We start from the raw sequence: 26,492 nt of genomic DNA, 5'->3' as shown, positions 1-26,492 counted from the left end.
TAGCTGCCACGTATTGAAGCACATAATTGGTAGACTGGCAAGCACATTGGCAAACGGACAAAAGTCCATTGTCTAATAGTGTAAATCTCTGTAATTGAATTTTTTATTGTATTTTGTAATTTAGTAAATTATCAATTGGCAATTTTCTAAATTGAATTAACAGTGGAATTTACAAGTTGCTTCTTTACCATTTCATTCCTTATCTTCCTTACAGATAGGAAAATGCCATACAAATAATTAAGATTTTCGTCGAAAGGAAAAGTTATTTCCAGATGGAGAGAGTTTTTCCAAACTTGGAATATTAAGCTTATTGGAATTCCCAAGAAAATATCCAGATTTACATTGGGAAAATGGGATGGTTGACGTAACCAGAAATAAAACATTGAGAATGGAGAAAATGTATACTTTATAAAATTAAGTTCGACCAGGAGAGAAAGTTGGTGATGCTGGGGTGCTAGTGCCTGGAGGAGTTCAGCATCTCCCAACGATCGTATCTATGGTATGGAGGGTGCTTACTGGGAGTAATTCTCTTATTAGTAGGTACTTCTTGAATGGGATGCTGTCAATTGTCTGACTATTTACTCTGCATTATGATGAGGTTTATTTAGAGTCTCACTAAGTGCGCCACTTGGAACTCTACGGAAAAAAAGATTGTCTTCGTTTCCTTTGAGAGTTCCATAAATAATCATCGTAGACATCATTTATGCTGGTAATGAAGCACAGACATAATGACTGCTCGAAATAAACCTCCCTTTTTCCGGTAATTTATCCCTACTAAATGGAACCATAGCAATTGTCAAATACTTTTCCCAATCCTTAGCGCCCAGCTTTTCACTCAGCTTTCTAACGCTAAAATCTGGTCCATTCATGCCTTCCAATTAACTTAAAATTAATATTTTATTGAGAAAATTTTTTATTGCATAATTTGATTCTTCATCAAATACCTAGGGGGGGGGGAAATTAGTGAAAAAAATTAATCTCTTATTTTTCATAGAAATAATTAATAATAAAGAATTGACCAATCACTGTGAAGTATGGAAGTGTGAAAAGTAGGTTTGTTGAGGGGCCAATCAGAAACGAGAACTATTTATTAAACCACGCCCACTCCCATGCATCTCAGGCCACGCCCTCTTGTACTAAAATGTGTAAAATTGGCCTGTACTAAAATGAAAGATCTGTAACGGTCTATTACTTTAGACAAACAAAAGTATTAGCTAATTTTATTTAAATTAGTAAAAAATAAATTCTACAGAATTTAAATTCCTACAGAAGAATAAGAGAGTACAAAGTACTCACAGCTAGTATCGAATAAATAACTACTTGTAGTAATAATTCATTTCTAAATTGTTACAAATGCAGTCCCTTTAATTGAGTACTTGTAAAGAATTTTATAATAAAATAATTGTTAAATTAATTTAACAATGGTTGCCATATTTTTTCCTTAATAATTAACCTGATAATAATTATTTTCTTCGTTTGCATTTTTTAAAAACCAGTGCATGAATAGTATATTATTTAGAATTTCAGTCAATGATGTACGTTAAATGGGGTGCTGCTCTTTTAGAAACAAATATTTTGTATTTGAAAATGGCCAATATAATGGTCTATGGCATCTACTAAAATATTAACAATATTAATAAAAAGTTGATGCAGTAAAATTGCTTAAATCTTATTGTTACAAAAATTGATTAAAACAAGCGTTTGAAAGTGGCTGAAGTATGAATGAAATTTAAGGTACTTGCTCATTTGTCGTTTAATCCACTCTTACACTTAACTTTTTAAGTTGTAACTTTCTATTGAGACATGAGATCGAGGCCCTGGGCCTCATTCGCTAATCTAGCAATGGTTCTTTGAATTTTAACGGTAATAACCTGATTGGCGCTACATCTGCTTTATTAAAAAAAAAAAAAAATCAAAAGTAACTTCAGTTTCTATGGAGATATTCAGTTTAACATAATTTGCGTAAAGTCTGAAATAACAGGAAACCAAATTAATAGTGATATTTAAAAGGAAATAAAATCTCTAAAGGCAAGTAAACATCAGTTTGGAATATTATTATTGAATTTATACATACAATTCGAAGTAATATTCTTTGGTGTAAGACACGTTTTGGTGTTTCTAACTTAAAATTCAGAAAGAGAGATTACTCCAGGGGCATTTAGGCATTTTGTAGAACCTTAACTCATCTGAGTGCGATCAATGCCAGGCCCAAACGCCCAAGGCTTTGGCGGGGGAAAAAACCCTATTAACTCAGTTACGAAAAGTCGGAAGTATTCATATTTGTTGAAATAAACCCGACAATAAACTTGTTGGGCAAAATCCGCCATCCAGAAATTAAATCACGTTGGTTATCATTTATGATGGACGCACCCTAATAACAGTAGACTTTTTTTTAAAAAGTATCGTTTTTAAATCAGTTATAATTGGGTCAAAAATTACCGCTTTCTGTATCATTAGTTGTCTGGTTTCATTTTGTGAATTTGTTCATTATTTCCTCTGTAATTAGTAATGAAAATTTATTATGAAGTTAACTTATCCAGGTCAAAGTTCGTCTATGTCTAACAGAGTCTAACGAATTATTAATCACGGAGTTATGGAGTTAATGGGAAAATAGAAAGATTTGTACAATAGAAAAGTTAGTGTTTGGAAAACTTATTCAGAGTTGGGTTAGGTTAGGTTAGGTTGTTTTTTAACATGTTTAACATTTCAATTTCAACTGCTGCCTAACTTTACATTATAATGGGTAACTTTACGAGTACTTCTCATGCCTTGTATCATGCACCTAGTTATATTTTAGAGTTCCGCTATATCTTCATGTTTTTGTTTATATTTAAAATTCCAGTTTTTGGTACATCTATTTATAAATTGCGATAATTGAATTCAGCAGAGTTCAACGGAATTCAACGGTTTCTACAGTCTATCTGAAAATGAAGGAGGCTCTCCTTTTAAATCTTCAACAACTATGGATAAATATTCGTTGGTTCAAAATGTGTTTCGAAGGCTAACAAATTGACATCCTTTGTTACACTAACATTGTCTTATTTCTTGAGGTTACCAATAGTCTAATGATTTTATGTAAAAACAAAGGAAAAAAAAATTCTTTGATAAAACGAAAGTCATATAGTTTATTCTCATACAGGAAGTTACACTAACATAATGAGATGTTTTCTTAAAAGAAATGAACAATAAATTCGTACGCCGCTAGTTCTTGGAGTGTTTGTGGTGGCAATGTATTCACGAAGATTGAGAACAGTAACTTGTTATTCGTAATAGATAACTAGAATTGTTGGAGATAAAATTCTGGCACTCCTGAAATTGTGTATTTTTTGAGTAAAAAAATTGGACTTGAAGTAGCACTATTCGTTACTATTAATTGTAACACTTTATTTTTCAGATCTTTTGGAAGTATTTAAGGTATAATCTAAAATTGAGTATCAACCCATGACTTCTAATTAAATAAACATAATCAAGGAACAAACCTTTTGGCCTCAAAATAATGAGTGCAAAACGTGCCGGCCGACCATGGGATGAACAGCCAACCCAGCTGGACCTGCTACCATGTAAATATTGTTCAAGAAGATTCACCCACGACCGCATCCAGAAGCATCAGGCAATCTGTGAAAAAGTGCACAACAAACGGCGACCTCCTTTCGATTCGGTGTCGCATCGTTGGACCGGCATTGTACCGGACAATGAGATCAAACGGATTAAAAAAACCCGAGAACCACCGGTAAGAGTGTAATTAGTTCTATTTTTGCCTTTCCCTAGCAAGACGAAAACAAATCATCTTTCATTAGAAACCAGAAATATACTTTAGTAAGAGGGAATCTGTGGGATTAGGTGGAGTAATTGTTGGGACATACTCCCTGCACCCTTCTTCTATCTGTTTTCAAATCTAAAGATATGGGGACAGTGGCCGTTATCGTGTATTTCGCACATCTTCCTAAATCTGTTTAATGAGAAAAACTTGAGAAAAGTTGAGTTCGAAACCAGTTTAAAACGGAAAACTTCGCCTCTCAAGCCTAGGCCGCTAACTGTTCGCCTTACCCATTTACTTCATTGTGTATTTCACTTTAGAGTATTTAAATTCTTGCATTTTACCTTTCATGCACGTATGTTTACTTTTTAATTGTATAGGTTGCTATTAGGTTTAACATTTAATCAATATAATTAGAAGTTATAATCAAAATATTAAAGTTCGAACCGTGAATCTCCGCGTGGTAGTCTACCACATCTGGGCCAGGGAGTATGTGATAGAAATTAGTAAGTGATTGTGGAACTCTATAATTACTGAACAATCAGCCTCTGACAATGGATAAAAGTACGAAACTGGCAGAAATAAGAAAAAGAAGCGAGCTAAGACATTATTATTTTTTGTTGTTTTCAGCCTCTGACGACAGTGAACTGGCGAGACCAGCACGCTAACTGGAATGGACCGGGAGCCAGATCGACGGGAGGCATCGCAGACGATGGTCGCATCTATTGCCGAGGTTGTAAACGGAAATTTGCGCCGTTGACAGCGGAACGACACATACCTGGTTGCGAAGAAAGACATGGTATTCGAAAGTAAACGTACACAAGAAATTATAAATTGTTATTGAAGTAAATTTTTGATTAGAAAAAACAAACAAACCTGAGCTTATTTTTATTAACGCTAACTCCAAGGCGCATTCTGGTGGTTGGGGCCATAGTGTCAAATTTTAAGGAACAGCTGTCATCGGAAGTAGTTTTTGGGGAGGGGGTACGTGAAAACGGATATGTTTTATGGTATGGTCTGTGCGTGGGAGTGAGAGCATGGTCAGCATATCGATCCACTTGGACTGTTAATCGCATAAATGACATGATGCAATATGAAAACTGGCGTTTAACTGAACATGGTGAAAGAAGTAATTAAAGTTGTTTTTAAATAACTTTAAATTTGTAAACTTAAATTAATAACTTAAAATGCAAGAATTTGAATATGTACTTTAAGAAATAATTTGGAGTAAAGGTGGTCAACCTGGCCTCTAACGGCGATCAAATGGGCGATTCAAGCTGTAACTTGGAAGGGTATATTGACAACCTGAGTGGTTATCCATAACAATCGCCAAGCCAGTTCTTCCAGGAATCCCTAGAGAACCCAGTAGTTACTAGGGTTGGGTGAGTATGTGTACCTCCCAAGTTCTGAAGTTGGAGTGATTCTTGAACAACTGAGAGGGGCGTATTGACATCAGGGAGTGGTTAGTTATCCTTCTCTTCCAGTTTCCTGGCACTTTCTTGGAGTGTTTGGGTTTTGGTTGAGAATAAAGCCTATCTAGAATAAAATTTTCTTTTTTTCTTTCAACTTGGTGTAGCATTTTCCTAAAAACCTTGGACGGATATCGGAAGAGAATTTTCATAACTGCCGGTTTCCCACTCTTCCTTGGGTGAGTTTTTCATCGCCTGGAGGGTTTTGTGGTATGAGTAGTCTTTTCAGGCACCAACGGGAGACAGGACAGATCAACTTTGTCATAATGAGATTAAAAAAAAAAAAATGAGAAAAAAAGAACTTCAACAAAAAAGCAACATTCTTTAAAACTGAGAAAAGAAATTAGGGCGTGACCCACAAAATTTAGAGAAAGAAAAACGTGACGCTATTTAATTAGGGTATGATTTGGTTAAAGATTTGGTTGTGAGAAGGAAAGCTGGTAAGAAGTTAGGAGATGTGTGCCAAACATAGTGGACCTCAACTTTTTGTTATTCTCCGGACAGAGTAACAAACACGTAGGGAGTTGTTCTTGGAGGAGAGATCTGGCTCGGGGCCAATGGTCAATCAGCTCCCAGGATCGTGGCAGGAATCCCATTAACCTTCCTTTCGAACTAGCTTGTCTAAAGATGTTTTGTAACACCTACAAAATTTGCAACTCTATCCAGTCTTTCCTCTTTATTTTTCCTTCCGTTTCTGCACGCACATTTTCTCAACTAACCTCAGGCCTCCTTTTCTGGTCCGGAGATTGAGCCGCTTTTGCAAACATTATAATGTTGGTAAGAATGAAATATGAATAAAATATCGGCAGTTTGAAGAGAATTTATGACTCAGAACCTTGAGAATGGTACTAAGAGGAAGTCATGTGAGTGTGCACAGCAGATTTCTGGTTACTGAGGGTCTCAAAACGGATATTTCCAGTGAGGAATCAATTTGGAAACGATTGCAGTAAGTCCTTTACTTAGCTAGTTATGAACAGTGCTTCAGTTTCAGCAATATGAAAGAATCGATTTAATGTAACTACCCACTGCCAAGATCCTTCTTTCTGCCAAGATATTTTATTAAGGCAAAGTAAATAATTTTACTGGAATTTCTCATCGATAGATTCCAACGAACTAAGAAATATTCCTTGTATGTTCAATTTAAATTTTCCGAATTTGTTCAGAATAATATTTCTAATAATTTAGTCACAAAAATTTAGAATAGAATTTTTAATGTTGAGCGGCAATAAAAGAAATAGTTCAAAAAAAAAAAAAAAAAAAGTTAGCTGAAAGAGATCGGAGATTACAGCTCCATATGTTGCAGCTTATTACAGAACTCTAAAGGTAGCTTTGATTTTTTTGGAAGCGAAAAGCCACAATTCAGATCCATTTGTTAATAGAAGCAGAAATCAGTAGTTTTATTGGCTAACAAATGTTTTTCAAATTGGCAAATGTTTCCAAAAAATCTGGGGCAACATTCACCCGTCTATTTCTTTGTCAATTTATGTAATGGAATTTGGCAGATCGGTATCACTACCCCTTACCAATTAGGGAAAGTAAAAAAATATTAAGAAAGGAAAAAAACATGGTAAATTTATTAAGTTTAATTTGTTTAAAATGAGGGTTGGGCTGGGGTTACTAAGAGAGTTACTAAATGTGGGTCTTGCAATGGCGGGGGGATACCCTTCCACGCTGAACATCCCCGGGGTATCCTTGACGATCTATAAAACACAAGAGCACAAGCTCTTAAGTTGATGTTTTCGTTTTACTCGACAAATGCCAGTTTTTAGTACATAACCCTACCCGCAGAGTCGTTCTGCAAGAGTCTTCCTGGGGACAAGCTGGCTGAACATCCTGCTAGCACGTCATTAGAAGGATTTTGGTTGGAGAAAGGAAGCGGCTGCCTACCCATTTTGTCATTAGCCTAAGTAGGAACTAATTATACTCCTCTACATTGCGGTAGAATGTTCTCTCCGGGGTTTTGCCTTTCTATACATGTTTTTGGAAGTGTGCAGAGTTGAAAGATCTATATATAAATATATATATATGATATGTTAGGGCGCAACCTACCGAAGGGCTGCCATAACTTGCTGTGCCTTATAATTCCTCCTTCCCAGCCCTTTTCATATAGACTGTGAAAAACTCGTTGTGGTTTGTCGCCTTTAATGTTCCTGTGTGAGTAAGGGGTAACTGAAAATTGTTTTTCTACAAGCCCTACTATCAAGGGGGTTTCACGCCCAAACGGGAATTACATCTATATCTATATATACGGAAAACGTCTCTGATATTAATTTTAAACCTTTACCAAGCACATCTGTTACCAATGTAATATTATAAGTCCCATGTACTTCGCCTTCTAATATCTGCGCAAGTTTTATCGGAGGTAGGTTTTCGCTGGAGAACAGTTTGCAGGTACATTAGCTAATATCAACTTATTTCCAAATATATATGTAAATAAATCTACTTAGCCCAGTTCAGTTTATATTAAAAAATAAATAAATACCATTAACTTCAACAAGATGATAGTTTTCGCTTCATCCTAAAACTCGTACACTGTCAAAGAACCCTGATTTTGAGAACTCATTACGATTGTAACACTTTTCTCGACTTAAAGCAAATTAGATTTGGTAAAGGAATTTACTATTAGCCAATCTTACAAAATATTTTACCCCAAACCCACACTGACTAGTTAAATACCCCAATTACCACCAAACTGATATCATTCAATTGATTGGCCTTTAATTAATGGTGTATTAATGGTGCCATTTAGAGTTAGATTGACAGATGGATGGACAGATTGATGTCATCAAGTCACTTCATTCACAAGCATAGAGGATGTTCAGAAATTAGAGATTAATAGCGACGCGCTCATCCTCCGGACATACCTTAACAAAAAATATCTGTTGTTGACAATCACACGACTTCCTCCTGAGGGTTCCGGAGTGTCAACTGGCCCATACTTAACTGCAGCAGTTAACTTTATTACTTTCAAGTTTAAATTTTGGGTTACTGCAGTTTTTAAATTCTACTACGAACCAAAAAGATTTTCTGTCTAATTAGGATTTGCAGCTAAATCACCTATTCCGGTTTGATTTTGGCGAAGTCGATGGAATGGCTTCCTTTAGGACAGGAGCTTACACAGAATAATTACAATAATAATTAATTATTAGTTAATTAATTAATTCAGATAATTAAGGTATAATTTATTTCTTCACTACCTTCTCTAAATAAACAAGCCGGCCCTGTTGAAGGACCACGAATTAAGCTCTCTTGTTAAAAAACTTATCATCATTATTTGACTACGGTTCACCATCAAGATTAATTCTTTTCATTTACAATCTGCCTCCTATTCATTAAAAATCGGAATCCACTTTAGAAGTTTTCCATTAAATCCATAATTTTGTTCCTTTGATATTCTGATTCACTTTGAACAAATGATTTTGTTATTAAGTTTTAAAAATTTTAAGCACTTGTATCTTATAAAATAAATGCATATAAATCGATTGCGACTAGCACCCATCAGGTAACGATAACCAAGTGTTTACAAAGGTTTCTATATTTATATTGTATAGGTTAGAATTTTAGCGCCAGCAGTAAGAGATGGTCGTGTGAGTGTTTTAGTCAGATTTGTTTTCTTCACCTTTTAAACAAAATGGCCGTCCAAAAAAGAAAGGAATGTGTTTGAGTTAGTTTATGTGCTTGTGTTTTAGTAGGTATTTGCGAGATATAAAGATTTAGTGTGTATCGAGTTAAATCGATGGTCTAGATTGGTTGTAGCGATGGCAGGCGAGGGCGGCAGATACGAAGAAGGGCAGCCAATCTGAAAGGAGTGGTTGAATCCTACACCCACTGTGCGGACGGACCCCATTGACATAGTAACTAATTTTCCACCATTATTTGAACATTGCGTGGGCCCCCGGCTATTGTGGGTCCATTCTAGGTCTGCTCGAGAGGATCGTTAACACTAGAAAACATGTTAACCCGTTGATTACAAGTTACTCTTCTTTTCAATACAAGGTCCGACAATCTATTGCTTGTTTTCACTTGTAAAGAAATTTCTACATGGGTTTTGTTGGTAATTCTTCTCTTTACACACATGGAAACCATTATTCTGTTTTTCATTAATTTGTTATTTAAGAAGGACAGCCAGGAGTTACCAAGACTGAGGTAGGATTTGCGTTTAGTGCTCAAGATTGTTAATGACTAGGCCGATTGTGCCGATTTCTTATGTAGAGAGAGATTCCAAGATCCACTTTTGATGCTGCAATTTTTAACATTACTCCAACGCACATTCCCCGAATAGAAAGTGGTGTACAGGTACCTGATTTATTGCCCGAATATTAAAATAAAAAGGGATAAATAGCTCGCTTCCTTTCTGTTAGATCCAAAGAGTGCTTCTCGGGGTCCTTTCAAAGTTAATGAGCCTCATAAATGTCGAAGTTTCTTCTCATATTTACTACCCAGTCTGTTCTGATAATCTGGGTGTCTCGAGCTTCTGAAGTGCAGGACTTATCTCTCCACCAACCCTAACTCTCAGGCCCAAATGTTTGTCAGGCTGATGAAACAATAAGGTCAGTATCACCAGTAGACCCTGGTAAGAACTTCTTCGCCCTGAATTACTATTGCGAACCACTCAGTCTTCGCAAACAGTTATGTCACTAATGGCGACAAAGTTCACCAAAGCCTCCTCCTGAGCGTTGCCAGGAAACGTGTATGTAGTCGCTACTGCACGAACTTAGTAAACCTACTCTTCACTGTAGTTCCCGATGGGAGACGCACTAGTCAACTTAAGAGAGTTACACACATGGTCTGGCGATTAGAAATTGATATTTTCCCGACATGCCGCTTCATGCAAGGATGTCTTTTTACTTTAAACGCATTCTATTTGTTATAAGGCAGATGCCAACAGCGTTGTTGAAGTTGCAAAAAGACCGCGAGTATCTTGTTCTGTATTCTAGTCTCTTTGATACAGATCTCATCTTAGAAACTTCTCTATCTAGCACAAAAAAAAATCAAAAACTTAAATAAATTAACTGCATTAATTTATGGAAATGACTATGATCGCGGTCATGAATAGTTAACCTAATTTTATTATTACTGGTGGCGAAGAGATATTTGAATATTTCATTCCATAATCTAGGAGCGGTTGGTCACACTGCCAGCGAGAGGTAAATTATTTATATACGGAAATTTTGTTGCGCCCCCTGTCCATTACATTTAATATTCTACGTACATGTATGTACTAGGTTATATAAAATGTAGTGGCTAGATTGTAGGAACGTATGTAATATTTAAATTTGTAATAAATTCATACACACCCATAGAAAAGTGTATTTTATTAGTCATACATTCTGCCTGCATAAATTTGTAATCCAGACCAAAAGACAGCTTATGTGAAACATTCACGCAACCTGTAGTAAGTACCATATTAATTCACTAATTACACTCTGATTCCTCGTAAACATTAGCCTAGGCAGTTTTTTATTTAGGTAGGTTAAGCCTATTGATCTTCAGTATACTGTTTTTTGAGATTAAATATTTCATTAGGCTTTCTTCAAAAAAGATGAGGTTTAGATATTTGTGTTTTAATCTTTAAAAGATTTCTTTTGTTTTCTTGTTGTTGGTTATAAAAAAAATAGGGATAAAACGAGAAGGCAAAACACTGAAATGGATAATCACTCAGTGAAACCGACACTGGATCCGACACTAGTTTGATAAAACCATGTGGCAGTTTGCCAAATAACCTGCGTATTCCGTTTAGATCATTTAAGAAGTAATGTAGCTTGAAATGTGCCTACTACAAGCTGCAGCAGTCTTACTCAAATAGTTGTAGTACTAAATGAACCCAGACGTAGACATTAAGTACCCGTCTCAAATAACCTGTACTACACCCACTAACACGCGAACTAATCTAATTTGCATGACAGAATAATAGTTTGGGATTCTAATACTTTTACTTTTCTTCGTGATTGTATTCCTTAACTACTTTAGAGACATGCAGAAAGTTTTTATCAGAACCCAGGAATCATAACGATGAATCAAAATGGTACACTTCAACTTATTTACTCAAATTTTTGATTTGTTTTTCTTAATAGCATTAAGAAAAGTATTCGATTAGGTTGCTGTAGAAGTGTGTGAACTTACAGAACACTTTGAAGTAATCAGAAGTCCTTCTTAGCAGGTTACTTGATTTCGAAAATTTGGCAAAATCCGATACTTTCCCTTCTTAGTAAGAGAAAGTAGAAAAGTATTGAAGCATTAGTCTGGTCGACTGAGGAAACTGATGAGTGTGCAGCCAGTTGATGGAAAGGAATGAAGCTTGCTTTAGAACTCGGAAAGAAATAGAGGGCGAGAAAATAGTAATTGACAAGGTGATACATCTGAGTGCTCGGGGGGATGTGAGCGAGGGATAAGTGGAAGGAACTGAAGCGAGCACATGCGCACTCTCCACGGTTGCAGAATTAGGAAAGTTGCAAACAGGAAGGTTGTTGTGTCAGGGGGGATAAACAATCCACGTGACTTGTTTAGATACTTGGTCTGATGAATTACCAGGAGCTCACACCCACGTGCCAGAGATCTGTCCCAGTAGCACTCTAGACTTCCTCAATCGGAGTGATTTCACTCAGTACCAATCTAGCGGAGACACTCGCTTGACCTTCTACCATTGCAATTCTCAATGTTCTAACGCATACACCGAATCAAGTGCAGAATTTCTGAGATGAATTTACTTCTAATCAACATCTTGTTCAGTGACGCAACATCTGAAGACGACAGCCCATTAAAGAACTTTCCTAGAAAATGATTATAAAAAAGAAAATTACGGATCGATGAACATGAAGACTAAAGAAACTCCAAACCAAACCTTTAACACAGTGGTACTGCCTGTTAAAAGACTCTGATCGCTTCCGGCAGGTTCCATTACACAAGTGAAATATATAGTTTAAACTTCCTGCGATTCTTTTAGCGCTTGAGTATTCTCCTTCATCTTGCATGCAGACATTGTCCAAAATCCAGGTTTCTAGTTTCCGGGTCTTCAAAACGGATATTGCCGGCGAAAACTCCATATAAACAAATTTGTCGTTGACAAATCATTGTGGAAATCCCACCACATATCCAACTAAGGCGCCTTTTTGAGATTAACAACACATTTTCCTGTCCAGTGATTGTACAAAAATCTAACAAAGTATTGTTTACAGTAGCCTTATGTTAGCTGTAGTTTCCCGAACAGACTTACAGGCTTAACGTCAGTACAAACATATACAGAAACACAGAATACACAACTCACCTAACCGTGGACCCACCACTTTGCTACAACCCCAAAGTCCCAAAACTTTTACATTAGGAAGTTTAATTAAAAAGTTGCTGGAGAAGTTGTTTGTTGGTTCACATGATGTGAGTTTGGATTGAGAGTGTGGAACTCATCGGAAGGTCCCTTAATTGATGGTTACTTCCGTTCGGCCATTCTTCAACCCTCACTTCTCCCAGTAGAAATGTTTGTATGCTTTGAGCTCCTAACTTCTAAACAATGCTTTAAAGCTAAGTGTGTACGGGTATAGCACCTCCTTTCAATGAAGAAATAAGCAGGTTTGAACGTGGTTATTCATGGTCTCTTGGTCAAGGGTTAGCCCCAGTTCTTATCTTAGAAAAAAATAAAACCAAATCTGGTTAGAACTCACTTTCCCGATTAATTTTTCTCAAGATCAAGTTTTTAACTGAAATGTAACATGCATATGGACCGTTTATTTTGAACGTGGTGTAAGTCCATTTTTGAAAAAAATGAGATATCACGTAATTCATGCTTAATTTTATGTTAATTTTTTATGTATAACTAGTCCGTGTTTAATTTCTTAAAAAATTCCCATGTTTTGTAGAATTTAAAATTGGTCGGTAAATAAAATTGCATAATCATTGGTTATGAAAGTGGTGTAAGTCCAATTGACAGAGGTAGGCGGCTTAGCAGATGGTTGCCGATCAGTAGCCTGCTATTTATATATTTGTTTTATATTAAATACTATCAATATCTTGTAATTTTAACAATGTAATTAGCGTCTAAATATTACTTCTATTTTATGTCGTGTAATTATTATTTGTAAACAAAATTGGATTAATATGAAGTATATTATTATTTATTAACATGAAATATTATTATATTATTATTTGAAAATATATATTATTTGATTTTTCAAAATTGAAATTAAACGATTTTTACAATTGGCTAATTTTGAAAGTGGTGTAAGTCCATTTGCAGCTCATAAGTAAACATCAGTTTAGTAAAATACGCCTAAAACAAATTTATATAACCAAATTACATATCGATAAAGCAGTAGAAACATTGCCAGACTTCATATAATTTGTCTAAATTTTATAATTAACAGATATGTTAACCTTTAATTTTCTCGAAATAAGAGAAAATGGGCGTTCACCACTTTCAAAATAAACGGTCCATATAATGAAGGTGAATAAATAGAAGTCTTAATTAACCAAATAGAAGCACACTAAAACGAACTATACAGTACAAGTTATAGAATAACCTTTAAATTAAGACCAAAACGTGGCCAAAGACCGTCTGTTAAATCTGCGTTCAATATTAATGAATTTTTATTAGTTAGGTTATTGTTTTGGTTAATGTTTTTAGATGCATAAGAAGAGGAATTGTTTGGTTCATGAGCACTGCTAGTCGAATGTTGGCCGCCATACTACTATAATTAACTCTAGTTGCCCAGTGCTCAACAATCAACTAATGCACAAAACACTCATTACTGAGAGATGAAGGTCCAACAAACCAAGTCTGAAGCAGATCTCTCAAACCGCTACGAATCGGCTGAGATTTTCTTTTTCCCTTTGGTCACTTAGAGGGCATTCACCGCAAAAGGTATATTTAAATGGCACAAGTTCGCCTCTGATTTTTAAATAACCACCACATTTTTGGCACTGATATATTTTTATCTTTCAGTTAGAGAGTGTGACGTTTTATGAAATTGGAAAAGTTTCACTTCCAAACTTAGTGAAACCAATTTGAAAATAATCAATAACAGTTTCCCCAAATCCATATCACCACAATTCTCTAAGCTTACATTTGTGCTTGTGTTACATTGCTTAGCGCAATGCTTAATTTCTGAAAAACTAGATAGATTTCTTTGAAAGTTTTTAAAGTTCTAATTATTAAATAGTTGAAGTGAAATCTTATTGGAAAAAGACAAAATCAGTGTTCAATAACGTTTTGGCCAAGCAGTATAAAGCCTTTCAAGTTGATCAGTTACAGACAAGTGCTCCTTAATGGATCACAGTCGAATCCAAGTAACCTCGAGCAAAAAAAGTCCTTGACAACCTTGATACCAACACTTTGCTAAGCCATACGCCTGGAAACAAATCTTTACGGTTGAAAATGTGGTTAGCTTCTTAGAAAACAAAACAAAATCACGAAACAATCTGTAGAAACCACTTTGTTTGGAGGCGAGAAGGATATTCCTAGAGAAATTGAACATTTAAAATCTAAACGGTTTCAAGAATACAAGAACCAGCTTTATTCAGCCTAACTTACTGCTTCTTAGATATTACAATAAGGATTTAATTGATCGATAAAAAGCTGAATAGAGTAAAACTCATGATTTTCTTTATGATTACAACTTTTCCAGACTAAGTGATGAAGAGAGTTGTACTGGGTCAAGTGAAACTGATTAAAAAGTTGTATTAAACAATGGCGTCCCATCCTTCATCAATTTTCATAATTGCAAACAGCTTTAATCCAGCTTAAGTATTAACTTGTTGGAAAGTTTTAAGTTCTACAACGAAATACTTTTGTAAGCTATTTTCTTTAGAGAGAGAGAGAGAGAGAGAGAAAAGATGTTAATTAGTTTCTCTCGCCGATGGATGAGAAAGTTGCAACCGCATTTATTAAAAATTTCTATATTTATTTTCTATTATTCTTTATTTAAATTTTGACTGAACTGGAACAATAAAATGGAAATTTGTGGCCCTGAAGCCAATGTTACTGGGCCCTAAAAGATCTACTTTTACTTCCTAGAAGTTAGTATAATGGCTGCTTCCAACAGGACCGTCCCTAGGAAGAGTGGCAGTCGCCCAGGGCACCGTGCTCCTTGTGAATTTACAAACTCACCACCGTATAATAACTTCCTTGCAATCGAAACCTAAATTAAAAAAATACTTAAGACTTAGAAATGTGAAAATGAATTATTTAAATGCTCTAAATTACTTCGAAGCAACGGAAAAGTGAATGTTATGAAAGTAGTACGGAACCAAAGTTAACTGACGCAAAAAAAGACACTAAAACTGTGATTTTTATCCAGGAATATGTTCTTTTCCTTGCTTACTTTCCCTCTTTGCGATATTAGTTCGCATTAGACAGAACCCTAACAGACAGAGATAAACCCTCCAGGAACTTGTTTGTAATCACGCGAGTGGAGCTTCAACGGCTGGCTGTTAGGCTTGGCAAGCAGCCAATTAGATAAATCTTAAAATGGACTTTTCAGACAAGGGGAAAACTAAAGGAGTATAACAGTTCTTTCCGCGCAGAAAATTCAGAACTGGTCCTTTATATACCCTGCAATAATATCATCAATGCTGTGTCCTGCAACACATTCAAGAATAAATTTAAAAAAGTAAGAAATAGCAGTAAACCTCTGCTTTTTCCAATCATAAGTGAACACTTTTCTTTTTACGTTTAGTAGTTCTTAAACAACATATGGATGGTAAGGGTTGTTTTGAGATAGGGCTCTAGGTATGGTGGATTAGAAGAGCTTTCTTGTCCTACAATTCAACCAGTAGCAACGCCCCAAAATATTGGATATTAACGTCAAGAATCCAAAATTCGCCTAAAATTATTTTTTCTAAAAAAAAAAGAGAGAGAGCACGCTATTTCTTAAGGCAAAAAGGTATTGTGATGCATTTCTAAGGCTGAGAAATGATAAAACTTCTCTGTCGGAATTAGGTTATACAAGCAGTGTTGCCATTTCAGTGCATAATAGGGACTTTCATCAAATCTATTAAACTATTGAAAGAAGTCATTTCATTTCCTTACTTTAATATAATATAAATGTAGTAAGTTTGTATTTATTTGTTTCAAGTAATTTATTCTGGAAAGACAGGTGAACCATTACTCCCTGTCAAATTATCGTACTTTAGTTTCTCTGGGCGGAGGCGCAGAAGAAGTAACTCTCGCGGAGAGAGGTACCCATCAATCATCTGATCGACAGCCGCTCACGAATGTATTCTTTCGTCTACAACTCGGTGAGGCAATAAAACGCAATTTACAAGTTATGTTTCAGTTGCTTCTTCAATTTTTCTCCGCGCACTTTAGTGCCTCAATATTTTATTTCTTGGAAAATATCCATTTTTTTCTTCTGGGGCTCGTTCTCTTTCTCTATGCTGCAAACACATGCACGAGTAGAGCATATTTACATGATACCTAATAACGCTCTCTGATCATGCATAAATAAAATTTATTTCCACCCGTTCCACTTTCTTTATTGCGAAAACCTTTCTTGGGGAGCCTGGTGCCTTAATCTAGAGAGCTATCCAGCGAACAACTGAAGTCGCTGGGTGAATAGCCATGGTTATTCCTGGTTGCCTTCTTCCCACTCTTCCAGAGTTTCCTTAAAGAGCCCGGGTAGTTAGCGGTGTTAATAGACTTAGAATTACTCTAGGTTTTTTTTCACTTTCGAAAAGTTTTCAGTGTATTTTGATGGGATGTATTGCTCTGGAAGCCCACCAGTTCGCTGTTTCTCCCAGAATATCTATGGAGAACCTGTGTGAGAGGTTTCATTCCTTTGTACCTACAGTCACCTGATTGGTCTCATCAAGCATTTGTTCGGAAAGCATCTGCTCTGACCACAGTAACCCTTTAACTAAACCTTCCTGCCTGGGAAAAAACCTGTAGAAAATGACTTCGTTTGGGAGAACGTCAACAGTATTGGTATATAACCACTGTTTAGATAGTAAAGGGTAACAGTCACTTCGAAACTTGGATTATGCTTAAAATGTATGACACTTTAGGCAAATAACTAATAATGAACTTTTCGTTTATTTCAGAGCCACTGATGAGGACGCACATCTGTGTAGAAACTGACAAATTCAAGGATCCCAGACCTGTAACTCCATTCAGAGTTTTGATATATGCTTGAGAGTTGCGACTGCAAGAAAATATTCCACCATATCTGGAGAATAACATTTTTTTTGTTTTGTTTCCGTCAAAGACTATTGCTTTTGGAATAACTAGTAGATGTGAGAGTTTGAGACAAAGAACGGAAAAGCATGGAAAGAAGATGGAAAAGAAGCTGCATGTAAAACAAGGAGAGAGAGAGGTGGGATAGCTCAGGTCTGACGGTCTGCGAGTACGCGCGGGGTTGAATCAGCTGAATTGACAAAGCGAGCAATGGGCTTGCGTCAATCTCTACAGAGACTAGTAGGAGATATTAAATTTAACCACCCCTTATCTGGACGTTTCATATCTTGTTTCTCTCTCCAACCCTTCTCTTCTAGAAGATGTGTAGGCTGTAACTGCCTGGCGCTGTTTGCTTCTCCGGGCCTCACCATACTAAGCATCACCAATCTTATTTCCAAGTTCATAATGCAAAGAAGCTTCAATTCCCAATCTTCTACAATCACTTCTTTTCTTTGCCCTTCTCTAGTGTTGGAGAGATATCCAACACTAGAGAAGGCTTTTTCGCTTATTCAAAAATTGTCTTTCGCTTAGCAAGTTGTCCTTATCACAAGAAGTGCTGCATACGAGCAGTTCTCCCATACATTTCTCTGACTTCGATTCAGATGGAATCTCAAGAGATGAAGGGAGCCCAACTGCTCACAGTCGCCACATTCCATACAGATCTCTGAAAGAGGTTTTTGAGGACAAATAGTTAAAATAGTTTTTGACAAGAAATAGATAAAAATAACTAGTATAATTTTACGTCATTAATAAAATGTTTATTTCCATTCAAAAATGGTAATCTTGCGGAATGCAATTCTTTAGGGTGGGGTGTTCCTTTCAATATTATAATAATTAATTTTCAAATCATTAATCATCGATTTACTAGGGTCATCCCCAAAGAAGTGACGTGAGATCGGTGTTACATACTTTTCATTGAAGAGAGGATAAATAATTAAAAATATATTTATTTTATTAATTAATAAACATAATTCCAAATGAAAAATATGAAACATAACACCCCTCTCAAAGTTCAATCATTTCAGTCAAAGCGTAATGTTCATCATTATACTGGAATACTTTTTTGCATATAAAAACATTTACATGAAGTTTTCAGTCCGAAGAGTGACGTTTGATCAATAACTGTGCGACAGCATCACTTCCTTTTCCGCAACTAAGTTAATCCCAACTAGGGAAGCCTAGCGACCTTACGCTTCCATTTTTCTGAAAAACTACGCCCTTGTTTTCCTAAGGAATCCTGGCACATTGTTTCCCTCTAACGGCAGTACAAGGAATCTGACCACTACCTAACGGTTCCATTATTCTGTCCAATTTTTTGAAATGCCAATTTTGATGTGCGCAACAGTGTTGATCTAAAACATTTTTTTTTTTTTTTTTTGGCGCATCAACAGCTGAGGTCATTAGCGCCCGGAGCTTTTTCCAGTGCACTGCCGGCCTCCGGACAGTGTTCTCTCGTTACAGACAACACTGTCCATCACCGGACAGTGAGCTGTAAGAAGCTCCTAGGAAGAGAAAATCTAAGGGTCAGCTGCTGGATTCGAACCCGGGACCTCCGCGTGGGAGTCCAGTATGCTAACCTCATAGCTAATCCCTTCCCTTCTCCATATTAAACATATTAAAATTAATCCAGGCCTATAATTTCCTTATTGTCCATAGCCAGCACCGATGAGGACTGATTACTTTTTTAAAAAAAATAAGTACCTGAATGAAACCTACCCTATTGCTATAAAAATCCAAAAATGTTCCTAAATCGATGACCCTAAGTTTAAGATTCAAAATAGATGAGTTATTACTGCTGGATAGAATGGGTTCTTTAAAAAAATCCAGTGTTCGGAGCTCGGTTAAACTAAGCTCACCTGAGAGGCCTGCTGCGTTTTACAGTTTAATGGTGTCAGGCGGCGTTCCGACTCGATTTCTTGTTAATTCTCCGCTCATATCAGACATAGCTGTGCTGTTGAACTCTCTCACTCTCTAGAATGCCTCCATCCCGTGGTCGTGTTAAATAAACACAAATGAGATCCTGGTCGCTGCAATGACGTAGACCGATCGACTAGAAGATTAACCCATCTCTGACGCATGAACATCCCCCCCCCATTAACAAGAAAACATTATTCTAGTACTATGGCAACAAACTTGGCGCGTCACCACCGCCTCCTTTATATACAATCCATCGTGATATCTGACTATCAGTCCTTGTGTTCATATTGTAATCAATGTTTGATGTCTGCCATAGAGGGAACCATTAGTAATGATAATGTTCTGATTTTAGGCCTATATGTACCCATATTTACCTGCACCAAGGTTTTGAGTGACTGAGAAACGAAGTACGATGCAGATTAGATAGACCACCTGATAGCCTGTATTGATAAGTATAAGATGATGGCAGGGTTGTCACTTGTAGCGGTGCCTGTAGATCAGCAATGAGGGTCGAAGCCATTCCCAGTTTGAGTTGAGATTTACAAGCAAGTATAAAAATTATGTCTCCTCATCCAGTACTGTAAGGGATTTCGATGAAAACACCAGAATTATGCTAGACTGTTAATCCTTTTGGACGACATCCCTTAGATCTAAGCCAGTCATTTCCTCCTCCAACCTATCCCACCTCTGCTGCCTTGGCTGACTTCTGCGCTTGAAATACCTACTAGGTCACTTTCTTTGACCGTCTCAACGGCCTGGTCTATTTCTCTTGCCTGACCATCTTGGCTCATTTACATCTCTCCACACTCATATTAACTTCTACCTCTTCCCTTATTCCCTCATTTCTTCCCCTACACTATCCAGTTTTCCTATAGAATCTTTCCCAGTGGTCAATTTTCGTGCGCTCACTTTTTGCCTTGCTTTCTGAGAAACCACTTTCTTTAAGGTTACATTTTTTCTGGGTGTAATTTGACCGATGTTTTGAGGATGGTATCCAAAAAGAATAGCAAGTTTTGTCACATAGACATATATTTCTAGACTTACTCTGTCGAGTGAAATATTGGGAGTAAGCGACAATGAATACTTATTTCTCTGTTGACGAAATCCTCTGAAACACCAAAGTAGTACAGAATAATAAAAATTAGTATTTTAAGTAATCTAAGATTTGTAAGGAAGGAAATTTTTGCCAATTTTCTTCCCCATTCCAAGGAGTTCATCAACATCAGCAGAAAATTGCATAGCCTTTGTTCTCCCTTTTGCCCTTCAGCGGGCGCTCCTTCCTTATTACTTGCACACCTACGCCCCATGATTTGAATTTGAAAGAAACTGTGACCCACTTCCCAACAAAACCCAGTTCTAATTTCCGTTTTATCCTACCTCTCTCTGATTTCTCTCCTCCGTTATAGCTTGTTCCTTTCAGCATAAATTTTCTTTGTAATAAAAACTAATGAGCATTTTAGACTGCCCGCCTGGATTATAGTTCTTTAAATTAATGATTCTAACAATTTAACCTCAATAGATAATTTTATTACTATTTTATTGTAATTAAGATTTTATTTTTTGCCAAATACTTGTGATAAACCTGAGTTATACATATACGACTTAGAGTATAACTTATCGTAGAGTGACTTATACAAGCCAGGTCCACAACAGAACACCTTTTCTCTAAAAAAAAAATTGTTGAAAAAACGTACTACCGACCGAGCCCTTTAATAATTTCAAGCAATCCTACCAACTGTCAGCGTAAAGTCTAATTTGTATGAAATTGATTAATTCCATGGGCAAACACACAATGAATGTGTGAAATTGATTTGTATCTAAAATTCGGATAGTTTTGAATTAGAAACTTGAGATTCGACGAACTGAAAATCGTGGTGTTAATACCAATTTTTATTTTTTCAAAAATTAATTATTTTTGAATTAATTAACTTTATAATTACCTTCAAATATCTCTTTTTGTTTATTCGTTTGAAAATTAAAATTAGATTGTTCAAATGAGGATCTGATTAAAAATTACTTTGCATTTGCTATTGAGAAAAATACTGAAATAAATGTTTAAAGATGATCAAGTTGTGGGCAAACGGTCAGCTGCCTCTGTGTTCGTACTTCCAATCGCTTTAACGTCTATTTACGGCCGCCCAATTTCCTATCTACTCCCCTTCTTCGCCCGCTGGCCTGCACTTTCAGCCTGTCCGGAAAAACCAACCTTTTTCCCTCTCGTTTCAAATACGTTCCCTACGTCTTCCTCGACCTTACAAATTTTCCAGCTAACCCTCCAGGCCGGAAATTTTCCCAATACTGTGTACCCAAGAGTTTTTGTTTCGTCTGCAGCCTATCTTTGTTTGTTCTAGTGGCCCAAACCCGACTTAACATCAATGTACATCTTTTTCAAATTCATCTAATCACTAGCCGAACCAAATGTTTAATTCTTGCTATAAATTCGATTTTTCTCCATTAGGGGGAAAAGTTCCGCAATTAAGGGATTTACTCTGTAGTTAATGTGGAATAAATATTACAAGCGTGGCTAACCCATTTAGAATGGATGAGTCTCTATGAAGAGTTCCCTCATCGTCTTAACCGTTCCTTGTCCGGAGTTCTACCCTCAGATCAGACTTATCTTGCATGTTCAAACCTGTCTTACCACTAACAAATATTTCTTCCAGTTAAACACCAGTTAGAGCAGTTAGAACCACTGTTTAAAGAAGAAGAAGATAAAAACTACAGTATTAACTTTGAATGATTAAGAAAATAAAAACTGCTCTTTCTTTAGAAGTGGCTAATTCACCACTTTCAAAGTCAATAATAAACCGCAGTTTTGCACTTTTCGACGGTAGCCTAAATCTTCGCTCTGAAAACTAGGTATTTCTCTACACGAGGCATTTTAATTTGTTGAAGAGTACAGCTGCGCTATCTCTGGAATAAACGGCCGTACTAATTAACTGATTTTAACTGAAACATCAATTTTCCTATTTAAACAGCAACCTTTCAGTTTGTTTTAAAATTTTATTTCAAAGAATAGTGTGTCGTTGTGCAGAAGTGGTGACGTCATCTTTCATTTAGCAGTAATATTTTACCAAAATGAATATTTATATCTAGAGAAGTAAACTGTCTCCATAGAACATATTGTTTGCTTCAAGACAATGTAATTATGTGAAGTGTAATAAAAGAGTGAGGCTGTCACAGGTGATTTTCCAACCCGATAGATCGGGTGATGAAAAACCAATATATCAGATCGCTCATACACCTATCAAAAACAAATATCGGGCACAGTGTATTTATTGTTTATTTTTTATATCAAAGTATTCTTGATGCTAATTTTCTGTCGCCCGAGTTCCTGAATAAATTCATACATTTTCTTACTCCCCTTGCGCCCCTTGCTCCTCTATTTCACATGGTTTTTCTGCAGAACCTCCTTTTAAATGGTTATGCTCTGTGCACAGAGAGCAGTGTATAAGATGAAGTAGAAGCCCATTAAGTTCTAAATGTTCGGTTATGCGTTCGCTTGAAAAAGGCTATGATATGGGCTGATGACGAGAAGGGAAGGGGATACAGCCAGCCCCCTTTCAGGGGGGTGAATATATTGTCGACAAATATTCGTTATCTATCTGCATCTGACGTTACTACAACAAACTGCCCGAGCAACTGCTCCGCCCGGAGCACTCCATATCTAATGTGTGATTTTCTGAACTCTAGCATTGGCAGCATAAAAATAAAAGAAGCTTTCTCAGTCCCCCAAAGCGTGTACAACTTCAAACCTTTGATCTGAAGTTTGCCCTGAAGTTTTAGTTTTTGTTTTTAACGTTCAACGTGAGTAATCTCTAAGCCTCTTCTCAGTTCTCGAATGTGCCTCTCATATGCATCACAGATGAGTCCCATACTACTCAAATATTTAATGGCGGTTATTTGAAACCTGTTGGAGCATGTCACAATGACATTTACAATCATGTATCCACTTTTTGTATACGGGCGTAACCATATTACCATTGCGTCAAGAGTGACTAAAATCTTATCAGACCTGTTGCCAACAGCAAGCTTTTGCGCTGGATTTTCTTTCATGACCTCGGCAAAGTACTTCGATCGGATGATAGTGCTCAGTACATAGAAATGACTGTGTGTTTTTTTACTTATTTATTGAAGCCATACATGCCGACAATAACCACTATACAAAATTCTTTCCTCGCCCTGTAAGAGAAAGGAAGGAAGAGCAACTGTGCCGTCACAAGTGATTAGAATATACAAGTTTTTGCTTCTTTTTTTTTTGTAAAACTGCTGAAAACTTCTTATCTGAGGCCAACATGTTCACCTCTTCTAAATTGTTTCAGCTTCTATAGCACTTGACAGCATTTTCTATTCGCTGCGTGTGCGCTGGAGAAAAGAGGAACGTTAAATACTGAATCGTGCCTGAGTCTGAAAGGCGGAAGTTGGAACATTCATGCTAGATAAAGTATCGGTGTAATCGTCCTCGCCATTTACAATCTTGAGACCTAAACGCAAATCATACCTCTGTCGCTTGAGCTCCAGGAAATGCAAATTCACCACGTCGTCATTGCACTGCCTGGAATGTTGAGGAAGAGGACCAATTCCTTTTGCAGCTTTTCTAATCCCTGATTATAACCTCCTAGGTGCAGGTAATAAATAAGGGAATAATTTTACTGAACTCTTTTTTTTTGCTTTGTCTATAGAATTCTCTTTAACATAGTTTCTAGCATTTTCTCTAAACTCCGTCAGAAAATACAATACGAACCTGAAGAACTAAAAAGTTCTAGAAAAATGTTTTTGGAAATGATGAGTGTTGCTCTACTAACTGTTTAATTCGAGCAACAACGATCCTGTTTTGAAACTCCGAGTAGGGAGATGTACACGTCACGGGAAGGCCTGCAAGTGTGTGTGTGTACTCCAGACTTTATTAAACTTGGGATGTTGCCCGCCACTACTTATTCTATTGAAGCAGCCATTTATGCATGTTTTAACGTTCCAAGAAAGTTCTCCAGTTCAATATCCACAGGGTATTGTTTCTGAACCACTGCATTACTCAATCCAACATCCATATGAGATTTGCTCTCTTACATTATTCCTTTCAGCATCTCCAGCAGGTTATCTGTATGTGCGTGAATATTTCTCATATTATAATAAAAGATTTTTTTTTTGCAAGGATGTAATCAAACTGGTTTTGGAAAAGGGGAATAAGATATGCAGCCCGCCAGTCATGATGGCATGTATTATCAGCCGCCAGTAACAATAATGTGGTTGAGTGGGGGCGGAGATATTGCTTCATCTCCCATGGAGACGGCAGTAGCTCATCTCACACCGCCTCCACTTCCCGCTCTGGTACACTGAGTCGTTTCCTTCCACTTCACATTCTATTCTTTTTTTTAGTCTCCAGAATCTCAGTTTCTAGACCTCAAAATTCCAATTTCTCTGCTGCCATACTGGTTTTATTTGTTGAGTCTGATAGAGGGGTAGGCAGTGCTGGGCTACGTTAAGCTTACCAATCGCCGCGCTCAATTTATACCCCCAAAAAAATCTGGTACCACGATTTTCTATTCAACAGTTAACGCATTAACAATTTAATGAAAACAAGCTTCAGTACACCCCGGCGAATTAACGTTCTTCAAACTCAAGAATTGGACCATTGGTTACGTTTAACATTTACTTAAAGGAACTGTATTGGTTAAGTAATGCTGGGGGGAGCTTGCAGCTAAGCTTATTATCTTTCGAATAAATGTTCCTCGCTTAGAACCCTGCTTAAAGATAAAAGTTTCAAATAGACCTGATCCATGGGCATGTCTAAACATGCATTTAATGTTAATGATAGTAAATTAAAATATTCTATTCTTTAAAAAGGCATTCCTGTGGAACAAATTCATATTCCATACATTTACTTTAAGGGAAATCTAACCACCTCCTCTCTCAGAAGAAGCCTTAATCGATTAAATTAGAGTACAGTTATGTGTAGGTGATCACCTTAAGCGGCCCACTTTAAATTAAAACATATGGTGTTGGTTGTATCTTCAGATCCAAAAATTACGACAACTGGTTAGTATAGTGGACCTGAGGCGGACACCGTAGGCTACCACTGTGGGGAACCATTGCGTTAGAGCCTAGCCTCAGTTCACAAAAGGAGCGTGGTCTGCGATCTATTGGAGCGGAGGCTAACTAAACCAGTCAACTCTTGGCTCTAAATCAAGTTTCGCCAATAACTAAAAATAAATCTGGACTGGCTCGATTATCTCTTACAAATTTATTATATTCATAATGATTATTTTATAATAAAACGTATATTATCACTTGTTGGTTGGTTACACACCTAGAAGCTTAATATTTTAAGAGTATCACACAACAAATGTTAATTTGAACTCAATATGAATAATAAATAGAAACCCACCGCTAAGCTGGGGTCCATCCTCTCTCCAGGGCTTCCCTTAGTCCACCAATGACTAAAAGTAAGTAAAAAATTTATTCTGATTCAGTAGTTTTCCCTTGGATTTCCCTTCACTATTACTTGTGCACTGCTCTTGGCTTTCCACAACCTCAGATCAATCAATCACTGGTAACGGTGTTCTACATTTACACCTACATATCGTGATGTATATATATATATATAATGTAACTCTTCTTCCTCGATCTGCTGTCAACTTCATTCCCTCACGCTTTCCCGTTTACCTTTAATCCAGCTGGAAAACTCATTTTATTATCATCCTTTATTTCCCCTAAATAAATTTCCACTCTTTTACGCTTCCATTTCTTTCATAGAAGTTTATATCCTTTGAATGACTAACCCACTTGAGGATGGACTCGACACTGTTTTACATTCTCTTGCTGCTTGTTACTGTTCACCAATTTTTAGTTTGCTCCAGAAATGAGTTGAGGTCCTTTGAGAACATATCTGAGTCAAACCAGACCAGATAGATGAGACTCCTATAGAGGCATAAACCTAATTCATCCTGTAGAAAGTCCGTTTGAGGTAATGTATCTCTGACGTTTTCTACTTTCTGGTAGAGTTGACCGGTCTGTTAGTTTATTAATAACTTACAAGCTACAAATTTTAAAAAATTACTATTTTAATTGAGACACAAAATTTTCAAAACAAAAAATAAATCTCGTTTCTCCAATCTCCAAAAGTAAGCGGGTACTCGGCTACATAACTTTTTCGTACCCAAAACGGTCCAGTGGAATCCCAAAATCACTT

General features: G+C 36.6%; 1 protein-coding gene and 1 long non-coding RNA gene across 5 annotated transcripts; both read left to right on the top strand.

Moving 5' to 3' along the window:
- Nucleotides 1-1,895: 1,895 nt before the first annotated feature.
- On the top strand, nt 1,896-4,632 carry LOC141448396 (zinc finger C2HC domain-containing protein 1B-like). Its single transcript, XM_074116751.1, has 3 exons — nt 1,896-2,028; nt 3,395-3,730; nt 4,388-4,632. The coding sequence occupies exons 2-3, from the start codon at nt 3,497-3,499 to the stop codon at nt 4,568-4,570; spliced, it is 417 nt and encodes a 138-aa protein (XP_073972852.1). The 5' UTR covers nt 1,896-2,028; nt 3,395-3,496; the 3' UTR covers nt 4,571-4,632.
- A 5,804-nt stretch (nt 4,633-10,436) lies between these two features.
- LOC141448389 (uncharacterized) lies at nt 10,437-25,678 on the top strand. 4 transcript variants are annotated; one of them, XR_012454992.1, is made up of 6 exons: nt 10,437-10,621; nt 13,841-14,077; nt 16,290-16,452; nt 17,254-17,525; nt 19,656-23,931; nt 25,319-25,678. It is a non-coding gene; the product is annotated as an uncharacterized lncRNA (long non-coding RNA). The 4 variants fall into 4 exon arrangements; XR_012454991.1 differs by having other exon boundaries at nt 16,311-16,452; nt 17,254-23,931; XR_012454990.1 differs by having other exon boundaries at nt 17,254-23,931.
- Nucleotides 25,679-26,492: the final 814 nt, after the last annotated feature.

The sequence above is a fragment of the Rhodnius prolixus genome, unplaced genomic scaffold (genome assembly GCF_049639745.1).
Source record: "Rhodnius prolixus isolate KJV_2025 unplaced genomic scaffold, Rpr scaffold_25, whole genome shotgun sequence".
Classification (NCBI taxonomy): Eukaryota; Metazoa; Arthropoda; class Insecta; order Hemiptera; family Reduviidae; genus Rhodnius; species Rhodnius prolixus.
The sequence above is the reverse complement of the archived record's forward strand: the minus strand, read 5'-3'. Positions and strand labels throughout refer to the sequence as shown.

What these genes read in the sequence shown, in the direction of transcription:
- LOC141448396 (XM_074116751.1), top strand. Translation starts at nt 3,497, where the DNA reads ATGAGTGCAAAACGTGCCGGCCGACCATGGGATGAACAGCCAACCCAG. An exon ending in AAAAAACCCGAGAACCACCG is followed by an intron (nt 3,731 to 4,387) that starts GTAAGAGTGTAA and finishes TGTTGTTTTCAG; the next exon opens with CCTCTGACGACAGTGAACTG.